This window comes from Cetorhinus maximus, chromosome 38, assembly GCF_964194155.1.
Source record: "Cetorhinus maximus chromosome 38, sCetMax3.hap1.1, whole genome shotgun sequence".
Lineage (NCBI taxonomy): Eukaryota > Metazoa > Chordata > Chondrichthyes > Lamniformes > Cetorhinidae > Cetorhinus > Cetorhinus maximus.
In genome coordinates, this window is record NC_135916.1 from 4549871 (window position 1) to 4562752 (window position 12882).

General features: G+C 45.6%; 1 protein-coding gene across 1 annotated transcript in view; it reads right to left on the reverse strand.

Moving 5' to 3' along the window:
- Positions 1-12882, reverse strand: part of LOC144672522 (Fc receptor-like protein 5) — a 374607-nt gene that overhangs the window by 234991 nt on the left and 126734 nt on the right. Inside the window, exon 3 of the mRNA XM_078534366.1 lies at positions 7733-8026. Within this exon, the coding sequence (XP_078390492.1) occupies positions 7733-8026 (294 nt within the window). The remainder of the gene's footprint in view (positions 1-7732; positions 8027-12882) is intronic.

The window sequence follows — 12882 nt, forward strand, 5'->3', positions numbered from 1 at the left end:
GTGCATTACAACTCTCTCCTGTTGGGCCTCCCATCTATCGCCCTGCAGAAAAATGAAGCTAACCAAATATCTAATTCACACGAAGTTCCATTCTTCCACGACTTCTATTCTCGTTGCAATACGTAGCCCCCTCCTCCCCACACACCATTAAGTAACGGCTGGGATTGAACAATCTGTTGCTTGTTTTGGAACACCTCCATGGCCCCGGCCACTCTCTACCTGTGTAATGTTCTCCAGCTCCTGAAACCGTCCGAGATCTCTACAATCGGTTAATTCCGCCTCTTGAGCAGCCCCGCTTACCATCGCTCCACAGCTGGCGCCTTCAGCCTCCTGGGCCAAAACTCTCGAAATCCACCCCGAAATTCCTCCGCATTTCCTACTTCCCCTTGGAGACGCTCACTAAAAAATTACCTCTTCAGCGACAGTTTTATTCATCTGTTCGGAAATCTCCATCCGCTTCTCGGTGTCAAAATTCGTTTTATCATGCCTCTCGGGAATTGAGACGTTTTACTGTTTAAAGGCGCTATATAAATAACGGTTGCTGTTGCTGTGAGGCTTTCCGGTGGGACTAGTGTTGGTTGGAGATTTATAGTTCATCTAGAAACAAAAATCAAGAATTTTCTTTTTTTTTGTCCATGTTATGTGAGCATCGCTGACTGGTCCAGAACTGAATGGCTTGTTAGGCCATTTCCACCTCAACATTGCTGTTGTTTTGGAGTCTCATGTTGGCGAGAACAGGGAAGGATTGCTTTTCCTAAAGGACATTCAGGAGCCAGGTGTGCTTTTAGCACAATCATTTCGTGGTCATCATTCGATTTTCAATTCCAGATTTTTTTGATTGGGATGGGGGAGGGGGTGCGAGTGGCGCGGGGGCTGGGGTGGGGGGTGAGTTGGGCGGCGGTTTGGGGGTGGGTGCGGTGATGACCCAGGTTTCGGTGCTCTAATTCTAGAGTATATACATCTGCCTCGAGAGCGCAGCGCTCCCCCAGTACTTGCAACGTGAGGAGTGTCGGCCTGGATTATGGAGCTCAAATCCGAGGGTAGATAGCTCAACCTCCGACAGTGCAGCACTGCCTCAGTTCTGACAACGGGGACGAGTTTCGGCCTGGGTTATGGAGCTCAAGTCCTAGAGTATATACATCTACCTACGACAGTGCATCACTGCCTCAGAACTGGGACCGGGGGGATTGTGGGATAGTATTTTGGATCGCAGGTCCAAGAGTAAGTACATCGACCTCCGACATTGCAGCTCCCTCAGCACTAGCAGCGGGGGGCGTGTCAGCCAGGATTATGGATCTTGTTAGGGGGAAATAAAGGGATACAGTAATTATTATAGGGAATGGTGGGGTACAATAAGAACTTATTGAAATGGAATGAATTACTTAAAATCTGCAAGCACTTTGGCAGTTAAAGGTTACCATATCAACTTTGCACAGCCATAAGGGCCTGCAAACAACAGAAAGGCCTTGGAGCCAGACTGTCGTCATAGGGTGGCAATAACAACTAAAATTAAGTGTGCTCTTCAACGCATAGGGGAAGAACAGATGGTAAGATCTCTGCCTGGGTGAAAACAAATAGGGATTTACATGTTATCAGAGATCTCTTGTAATGAAAACCTATAAGTTGACCAGATCGAAATCTGGAAAATGTTCCTGTACGTGACCAATAATGTATAAATATGGTGAACACTTGTAGTTTAGCAGAGTACTGTCTCAAGCTGTATTGAGGTGGTGCCCTCCTTGCAATTGCTCGAATAAACGATCATAACCTGTACCTGAGACTCCTGTGTTCCGTTCATCAAATACACCACACCAATTTGGCGTAGTCGGCAGGATACTTGAATCGGATTCTCGGGATGGCTCTGCAAAGTGGGTGAGTATATTCATTTACCACCCGTAGTTAGTGCAGTAAGCCTACCCGGTCAAGTATCAAACAATCAGGAGGATGAATCAGGACAGGACCTAGGAGGCGCCAGGGCTAAGAGGCGGAGCAGTGCAGGCGGGTTACGGTTTGAAATATAACCTTAGCCAAGCCGCGCAGGCCGGAACCCAGTAAGTTGAGGGCGAAGCCGTGCTGGCGGCTTACGGTTTGAGATATACCCTTAGCCGAAGCCGAGCAGGGAGGCCAGAACCCATCGAAACCGCACATACCTCAGATAATTAAGTTGTTAGGACCGTTTGAACGTACCGCGGAAAATAGGAACAGAATGCCGTCAGGGAAACAAAGTAGCGCTATGGAACTCGACTGGGGAACCGCGGACTCCGTTACGAAGTTCATAGCGCAACAACAGTCAAAACATAATCACTAAAAATGCCGAAGGAGGGGTGGAATCCACAGTCAACACCGGGAGAACAAAAAGAGTGATGGAAAGAGCAGAAAAAGGATAAGGAAAAGAAAGGGGTGAGGGTTATTATTATCTTGTACCTGCAGTTGTGCAGACGAGTTAATACTAAGTTCCAGTCGATTAGACAGAGAGACAAAGTCAGGTTCAGGACAGATCAGAGCAGTGGCTGCAGCTTGTAGTGATACTGATCAAGAGGAAGAGAGCGCCGAAGGAGAAACCTATGATGGATTTGGGACAAAACCGGCCTCATACGAACCAGCTGCCCCACTGTGCCCACTGTACTCCATGTTCGCTATGGCAGTAACTGTTCGGAAAAGTAAAGTCAGGAGAGGCGAACTAAAACCCGAAAGGAGAAAGGGGGCTGAGGAATAGGAAGAGGATTAGGAGATTGAGAAGATTACGGAGGAATTTAAGCCCGTACCATTCAGCCCGGGGGAGAAGCAGGTTTTGCTTAAAGAGCTGCTGAGACTTGAAACTCGATAAAGCAACCCAGATTTCTGGACCAAATTGCGAGAAATGCAAAATTTCCATGCAATGCACCCCCTCGATACGCACATACTGGTGAAGAAAAAGTGTCCAGGGGATACTTGAGGAAGATTGCACATACAGTTTAGAAGTGGACATTGGGCGAAACCTGGGGACGTTGCAAATCGGGACAAGGCGACAGCCCTGCACAGGGATTTTGAGGAGACCGTTAAGGAAGCCTTGGGGGAGCGAGAAACCAATTGGGAGTGTTTAATGTCCCGTGCGGGATGACAAGATTTTCCTGAAAATGTGAAAGAATGATTGGGACCCGAAAGGTCCGCTACATGAGCTGCTTTTGCTGAAGAGAGAGAGAGAGAGAAAAGGGTGATACTCTTAGGGGCGCTAATAAGAACTGACAGGCAGTAGCATGGGAAATGTGAGCTTTCATCAGTTTGATTGTCCCTATAGGTGGAGCCTTCAAGATCCTTTTCTTTCGCCCAATGCTATATGAAGTTTCGTTTAGAATAAGAGAGTTCTACATCGTTAAACAGGGTAAGATGAACCACCCCCTTGCAGACTAATAGCACCAGCTTCCAAGCTGAACGGGATTGATACATACGAGTTGCATTAACTGATACGAGTTAGTATTGCAAAAGTCTGAGGGGAAAAATTACCTGAAGTTCAAGGGATTCTAGGAAAACCAAAAGGAATAAAAACACGCTCTAGATCGGTCTGGGAAGTGCGCCACACCCAGCCACCTTCCACGTCCACTTCCACAGTCCGAGGAGAGATAATTAAAGCTTCTCCAACCACACCGACTGATCCACCTCGTCCAACTATGCATCCAGGGCCGACTGGTTAATCAGAAGTTGTGTATGATAGTGTACACCACGAGCTGCTACCCGTAGTCTTGAACATATCCGGAATTGTCCCGCCCCAGTGATGCTCAACCCATATTCGAGCACTATATACGGCTCTAACGGGCCAGCTGATGACTGGGGCATCTCAGTTCAAGGGCGAGATGCGATCAGAATTGGGTGGGAACCCGGTTAAACGCAGCCTGATAAATGGTGCCGCTACGATATTTAATATAGGGACACCAGTGGTTAATTCACAACCTGGCAACTGTTGACCAGAAGGTCCGAAGCCTGAGCTTTAAGCGTAAGGAGATTCTAGACCGGGAACAGGGAATTCATAACACCCAATTAAATACAGACCAGGACATGGCATGTTTAATCCAAAGCCTGGCTACCGTGCTCGAAAGTTAAGCGGGGACTATCAACAAACACATTGAAATAAGGAAAAATATTTCAGACGAAGTGAGGAGAAATGATGTATGCAGCACCTATTGATCTTGGGCACTGGAACAAGCCCGAGAGAATTTAAGAGAGATTAATGAAGGGGTTTTCCCTGTATGGGTAACGAATGAGCATTTATTTAATCTTTCACGAAATAAGGATCATGACTTGGCCGGTTGCCAGCTCAGAGGTTTAACACGCATTTATGGAATGAATATATAGTGAATAGTAATATGCTAATAGGCATTGTATTAGTAATACCTGTCATACGTATGTCAACACCCGGCAGGACCTTATATAGAGTTGAAAATATTGGGGTTATACGGGGGGATGGCTATATTAAGTATCACAATATTTCGCCATACGCAGTAGACATAGATGGGAATATAGTTAGCACCACATTAGAAGAGTGTAGGATAGAGGCCACGGCAGTAGTATGCATACCCAATGTATGAGACAGATGAAGCTAATTGGATTTAAAGCAGCAGCAAACTGTACAATGGAAACAATAAGGGCTGCAAAAGAACCGACTCATGTTGCATATGCAGGGAATGGGAGATATTGTATCACCACGTGGCAGGAAATAAACCAGTGTGGGAACAAACGGATATGCCCCATCCATAACCATTCGGTGTGCCTACACCCACAGGCGCCAGCAAGTGTAGGGAAAGTGGAACTGGTTGAAATATTCAAGAGAGGAACGACTACTATTCAGGTCAAGGAAAGCCTTAAGGATAACCTGACATAATTTGAACCAGTTCTCCTATGAAATTCCCCTATTACCAGAGCACCCAACCATGATTCGGAGACAGGCTCAGCAGATATACAGAACTTACTATACTCAGCAGCAACAGGTTAGAGCATTAAAGACGGATATTGAACAAATAGATGCTTCCACCTGGTGGGAGGATCTCTGGAATTGGGGCTCGAACGTACAGGTAAACCCCTGGACTCGAATTATCACCCACGCCCGAGTCATACTTCAGCTGATATTGATTATATTTCTAACGCAATTGAAATACCGCACCTGGAGACAAAACAAAGGTGGCGTTGCGGGAGTTTTAGTAGGTGGAGCAGGAGTCTGGTAAACCAGATATGCGGATTAAAGTACCAGATGATACAAATGGTTTGGCCAGTACCCGTACCCTTTACTGGATACCTAGCCAGTATCACTGGGTGGTGGTACGTAAAGGGTGGGGGGAGGGGGGGATGGATAACACAATTGTAGTTGGCTACCTTGGGCTCAGCCAAGGGCCAAAAGGGGGGACTGTTAGGGGGAATATAAGGATAGAGAACAAAGTGTAGGGATACAGTAAGAATCTATTGAAGGTTTCTGGGATTTCATAAAGTACCTAAGCATGTGAAGCCTGCAATTAACAGTTAAAGGTCAGGCTGGATAGAGAGTTGAACCTTGCACACCCTCAGGGCTTGTGATTACCAACAAAGCCATACTGGACAAAGAAGAATGCAACTATGTGAGATTGGGGGTTCTGGGAGTCAGACTGGGGCCTTAGGTTGGAAAAACATCCACGATTGGGTTTGTTTGTAGTCGATAAGGGAAGAACAGATAGTCATAGTGGAGAGAGGGGATAGATCGCCAGGGTGAAAGTAGGGTCAGACGATACATGTACCTTTGTACCCTTTCTTACTAGAGACTTCCCTGTTTAATGTAAACTTATATGTTGACAAGATCGGAATCTGGAAAATGTTCTTGTATGTGACCAATAATGTATAAATATGGTGAACACTTGTAGCTTAGCAGAATATTGTCTCAACTGCATCGAGATTGTGCTCTCCTTGCAATTTCTCGAATGCACGATCGAAACCTGTACCTGAGAGTCCTGTGGTCCGTTTGTCAAAGTGACCACAACGGTCTGTAAGGAAGGGAAGTGTTTACATCCCGGACTCAGATTCCACAAACTGTGAGTTTGGTTTTGGTTACAAAGGGAACGAAGACATCAAAATGTATTAACAACTCAGCACGCCCCAGACAGCTTTACACACAATGAACTGATCGTGAAATATTGCGACTGTTGAAATGCAGCAACTTTTCGCAGAAGAAGATTTCAGAAACAACATTGAGATAAAGAAAGCTTAATGACGTCATTGGATAACGGGATAAATATTGACCTCAGGACACTAAGCAGAGCTTCCCAATGACATTCTTCGAGATACTGTCTATGGCGTATTTTGCGTTCACCTGAAATCAGTGATGTTCAGAACATCTCATCAGGTAGAAACCCCCTCTGATAGTGCAGTATTCTTTCAGGACTGGAACCAGTGTGTTGACTGGATTATGGAGATCATGACCTGGAGATTTAAGAGCATGGACGTGCACCTCCGGTAGAGCAGCACTCCATCAGCAATGGACTCGGCAGAGAGTCGCCTGGATTCTCGACCTCAAGCTCTAGAGTTTATACATGTAACTCCAAGAGTGCAGCACTACCTCAGTACTGGCACCGGGGGAGTGTCGGCCTGGATTATGGAGCTCAAGTCTTAGAGTATTCTCATCTACCTCCGACGGTGGAGCGCTCCCTCGGTATTATTATCGGAGGAGTGTAGGTCTGGATTAAGCAGATCAAGTCCTAAAGTATATTCAAGTACTTCCGACATTGCAGCGCTACATTTATATTGGCGCCGGGGGGAATATCGGTCTGATTTGTGAAGCCAAAGTTTTTTTGATTGGGAGCATAGGCCAGGTATATCCTTTTCAGGAAAGAGCGATACCAAATTCGTTAGGGACTGCCTAATTGAGATATTCCAAGGCGATGGGTTGTCGTCGCAGTTTCAAGGGAATGGGAGCCAAAATGTGGCAATAGCTGTTCCATTCAGGATGCAGAAACTCGAATGTATTAGCGTACAAATACAAATTCGGACCAGGTTTAGGCCACTCGTCCCCCCCAGTCTTCTGCGCCATTCAATCTGATCATGGCTGATTTGGCGTCTCCTCAGCCACATTTTCCTGACTATTCTCAAGAACAAATTAACTCCTCGTTAATAACGAATCTATCTCGCTCTGCATTCAAAATTCTCAAATATACTGCATTCAACTTTCAGGAACAGAGTTCCAAGACTAAAGATCCTCTGAAGGAAAGAAAAACACCCACTCACCTCCGTCTAAAATGTGCGACCATTTAATTTTAATCCGGGGCCCTGAGTTCTGGATTATTCCACAAGAAGAAACATCCCCTCCACATGATTCCTGTCAAGGCCTCTGGGGATCCTAAAGGATGGGGCTGGTTTGTGGCATTCGCTGTGACATCATCAATGTTCACGTTCGGACAGTCTGGGGCACTTTGATGTCAGAATGAAAATAACCCAATCGTGAGGTGGACTGCGACCTTACAGCACAATGCATGAGCGCCAGCTGCTGCAAGTCCTGTGCACGCTCCTCCTGCATTTCTGCCCTGCCATACTCAGACCCTGCCATCACAGACGATGCACTGCTGGTGCATTCAGGTCTCATTCATTCAGGGAAACTGTCAACAGTTGAGAAATAAAATCAAAGTTCATTCACTTACAATACTCCCACCGATCATTGAACATTACATTTTAATGCAATGATTAAATCATTGATGTGTTAAAATACAAACAGTGTTTTATAGCCATGTTCCCGGTCACTGACCTGTTATAGTCACCATCACATGCTGGCTCAGTGGGGAATCTATCCGCCTACCATTGACAGAAACGTTATATGCGCAGCTGTATTGTTCTCCATTTAGTACAGCGGTAACATGAGCCGTTCCAATGTTGTTCTTTGTGATGAGCTGTGAGGGGGAGAGTATCTGGTCCCCTCTGTAGAAGTGGAAGGTTTTATCCCGATCATCTCCAGTCACAGTGCAGGAAATGGTTACCCTCTCTCCTATTATATAAACCCCAGTCTGTTGATCAAGACTTATCACTGGATTTGATGGTGGAGCTGTTGTGAAATAAATGAAAGAACCATGAGAAGTGGATCAGGTGAATGCCATGTACAGTAGAACGTTACTAACTCAATGTCCATTGATCTCTGTTGAAGGGAAGTGTTTACATCCGGGACTCAGATTCCACAAACGGTGGGTTCGGTTTTGGTTAGAAAGGAAACGAAGACATCAAAATGTATTTGAAAGCCTTTCTTAGCAACCCAGCATGCCCCAGAGAGCTTTCCCAAAACTGAACAAATATTGAAATATTGCGAATGTTGAATTGTAGCAACTTACGCAGAGCAATATTGCAGGAAAAATATTGAGATAATGAAGGCTTAATGGGGTCATTGGATGGGGGATATCTATTGACCTCAGGACACTACGGAGAACATCCCAATGACATTGTTCGAAATACTGCCCATGGTGTTTTTTGCCTTCACCTGAAATGAGGGATGTTTATAACCTCTCATCGGATAAAAAGCCCCCTCTCATAGTGCAGTATTCTTTCAGAGCTAACACCGGTGTATTGACTGGATTATGGAGATCATGTCCTGCAGATTTAAGAGCATGTACATGCACCTCCGGTAGAGCAGCGCTCCATCAGCAATGGACTCAGCAGAGAGTCGACTGGATTCTCGACCTCAAGCTTTAGAGTTTATACATGTACCTCCAAGAGCGCAGCACTACCTCAGTACTGGCACCGGGGGAGTGTCGGCCTGGATTATGGAGCTCAAGTCTTAGAGTATTTTCATCTACCTCCGGCAGTGGGGCACTCCCTCAGTATTATTATCGGAGGAGCGTAGGTCTGGATTAAGCAGATCAAGTCCTAAAGTATATTCAAGTACTTCCGACATTGCAGCGCTACATTTATATTGGCGCCGGGGGGAATATCGGTCTGATTTGTGAAGCTAAAGTTTTTTTGAGTGGGAGCAGAGGCCAGGTATATCCTTTTCAGGAAAGAGCGATACCAAATTCGTTACGGACTGCCTAATTGAGATATTTCAAGGCGATGGGTTGTCGTCGCAGTTTCAAGTGAATTGGAGCCAAAATGTGGCAATAGCTGTTCAATTCATGATGCAGAAACTCGAATGTATTAGCGTACGAATACAAATTCGGACCAGGTTTAGGCCACTCGGCCCCCCCAGTCTTCTGCGCCATTCAATCATATCATGGCTGATTTGCCTTCTCCTCAGCCACATTTTCCTGACTATACTCAAGGACAAATTACTCCTCGTTAATAACGAATCTATCTCCCTCTGCCTTCAAAATTCTGAAATATACTGCATTCAACTTTCAGGAACAGAGTTCCAAGACTAAAGATCCTCTGAGAGAAAGAAAAACACCCACTCACCTCCGTCTAAAATGTGCGACCATTTAATTTTAATCCGGGCCCCTGAGTTCTAGATTATTCCATAAAAAGAAACATCCCCTCCACATGAATCCTGTCAAGGCCCCTGAGGATCCTAAAGGATGGGGCTGGTTTGTGGCATTCGCTGTGACATCATCAATGTTCACGTTCGGACAGTCAGGGACCCTTTGATGTCAGAATGAAAATAAGCCAATCGTGAGGTGGACTGCGACCTTACAGCACAATGCATGAGCGCCAGGTGCTGCAAGTCCCGTCACACCCTCCTCCTGCCTTTCTGCCCTGCCATACTCAGACCCTGCCATCACAGACGATGCACTGCTGGTGCATTCAAGTCTCATTCATTCAGGGAAACTGCCAACAGTTGAGAAATGAAATCAAAGTTCATTCACTTACAATACTCCCTCCGATCATTTAACATTACTTTTTAATGCAATGATTAAATCATTGACATTTAAAAATACAAAGTGTTTTATAGCCATGTTCCCGGTCACTGACCTGTTATAGTCACCATCACACGCTGGCTCACCGGGGAATCTATCCGCTTACCATTGACAGAAACGCTATATGCGCAGCTGAATTGTTCTCCATTTGTTACAGCGGTAACATGAGCCGTTCCAATGTTGTTCTTTGTGATGAGCTGTGAGGGGGAGAGTATCTGGTCCCCTCTGTAAAAGTGGAAGGTTTTATCCCGATCATCGCCAGTCACAGTGCAGGAAATGGTGACCGTCTCTCCTATTATATAAACCCCAGTCCGTTGATCAAGTCTTATCACTGGATTTGATGGTGGAGCTGTTGTGAAATAAATGAAAGAACCATGAGAAGTGGATCAGGGGAATGCCATGTGCAGTAGAACGTTACTAACTCAATGTCCATTGATCTGTGTGGAAGGGAAGTGATTATATCCGGGATTCAGATTCCACAAACGGTGGGTTCGGTTTTGGTTAGAAAGGAAACGAAGACATCAAAATGTATTTGAAAGCTCATCTTAGCAACCCAGCATGTCCCAGAGAGCTTTCCCAAAACTGAACAAATATTGAAATATTGCGAATGTTGAATTGTAGCAACTTACGCAGAGCAATATTGCAGGAATAATATTGAGATAATGAAGGCTTAATGGCGTCATTGGATGCTGGATATCTATTGACCTCAGGACACTACGGGGAACAGCCCAATGACATTGTTCTAAATGCTGCCCATGATGTATTTTACCTTCACATGAAATGAGGGATGTTTATAACTTCTCATCGGATAAAAACCACCTCTTATAGTGCAGTATTCTTTCAGGGCTAACACCGGTGTATTGACTGGATTATGGAGATCAAGGCCTGCAGTCTTCAGAGCAAGTGCATGTACTTCCGGTCGAGCAGCGCTCCCTCAGCACTGACACCGGCAGTGCGTCGGCCCCGATTATGGAGCTCAAGTCCTGGACTACATACATCTAACTTCGGCAGTGCAGCACACGCTAAACTGTGCGCCGGAGGAGTGTCAGACTGGATAATGGAGCTCAAATCGCTGAATTAGAAATTGAAGCCAGTGCCTACTGAGTCAGGTGAAATTGCTACCAAACCCGGTAAAGAGAGTGTCAATGGCTGTAGTCCAACATAAAAGGGAGTTCTGTCAACTTCTATGTGGAGAATGAGAGACAATGGGTGGAGGCAATGATTGGCTGATTTGGCCTCCCCACCGCATGGGGGCATGAGGGATCCTGCGATGTCATCAGTTGTCGGATGCAAACACTTGAGTCCACTTTGACATCATCAACGGCCCAGCAGTATCCCTAGATACAGTGTGACGTCAAACAATAATGGGCCACTTCACGAGGGACAGAATGTTTCAGCTGTTGACTGTACACTCACACGCAGCTCCTGCTGCCTTACTCCTCTGGTTCCCTCAGCCCCTACAAGCACGACTGATGCACTCAGGCCTCAGTCTTTCCTGACATCTGACAGGAGTTACGCAGTGAATTCCAAGGTCAGTCCGTTATACCCCTCACTCCTCATACCTAAAGTCTTATTTGCTTATACTAAAAAACACATTGAGATTTGTAAATCGCAATTGCTATGAATAAAGTCATTGTTAATAATCTCTGTTTCTTGTCACTCAGCTTCTGTAGTCACCATCACTGTTTCGCTCGCTGGAGAATGGTATTGGGCAATCGAATCCCAGTAACTGCAATGGTACCGCCCTCCATGGTTTAAAGAAGGAACGGAGAACATTACAAATTCATCCTGTTCGGAAGTTGGAAAAAGGCTGAGGGCTTGATTATCCTTGTAAATGAAGAATGTTTTATCAGAATAGTTTGCCAGCACAGTGCATTTAATGGTGATATTCTCTGTTTCCAAGAAAACTCCAGTAGGTTGGTCAAGTGATATCTCTGGCTGTGTTAATGCATCTGCGGAATCCTCCGGAATGGTCTGTTGGGAATGGATCTCCAGGGTTTCAGATGCAGTGGAAGTTGATAACTCAATTCCTGTTGAGGGAAGATGCATCCATTGGAAATGAGTTGGAACAAGATGACGTTTAGGGATTTGTTAACTGGGAAAGATATTTGAAAGGTATTTGAAGTTGAACAACGTATTTCAGTAACCCTTGGCTTTAAAAACGGCTTCATGGCTACTGACGCATATGTGAAGTCCTGCTACTTCGGTTTCGGTAATACAGGCCATAATATGGCCGTGCCAAAGAAAATAACTCAGCTGGAGGTGTCTTTCAAGTTAGATGTCGGATCAGAAATGTTATCGTGGTATACAAGGGAATGGAGGAGATTGTTTAATGTGCATTCGACATTTCTAGTTAATTTGGTCCGAGGTGAAAATGTAACTTGAAACGGTGTGGATTTGCATTTCAAACACTGGAGTTGCCTTGTACACCGGAAGTATTATGCAATCATTCCGGATGTGAGTGACTCTGGCGAGGCTGAATTCCTTGTCCAACCTAATTGCCTTTGAGAATCTGATGGTGACTGTCTCTCAAACGATGCAGGCCACGACTTGTTGGTAAAACTGATATGCTGATTGGAAGCAGGACGTGGGTTTGGGCCCCAAGACACCCATCCCCCATCCCCCAACTCCAGAGCTCCTATACCTATACACCAACTCCATCCCACTCCCTGGAAGCTTCCTGTCCCTGAAGGACTTTCTTGATAATGTAAGTTCGACTTTTGACTTTGAGTTGGTCTTATGCGCTCCATCTTCAAGGCCACCTATATCCGCCTCAGTGGCATCACCTGACTCCACCTCTGCCCCTGTTCATCTACCGTTGTTAGCTCCAGATATGTTTATTCCACCTGTGTCCTTGTGAAACGCGCATTTTCCACCAGCCATAAACTCGAAGTTAACTAAATCTCTGCTGCCCTCTGTCTTCATTCGCACCAAGTTCCATTGATCCATGACTCCTGTTCTCAAAGAAATACATTCTTCCCACGTCGCCAGCCCATGAAGGAATACTTAGATTTCACAATAATCTCATTCTTGATGTCAACCCACCACAACATCACCCCCC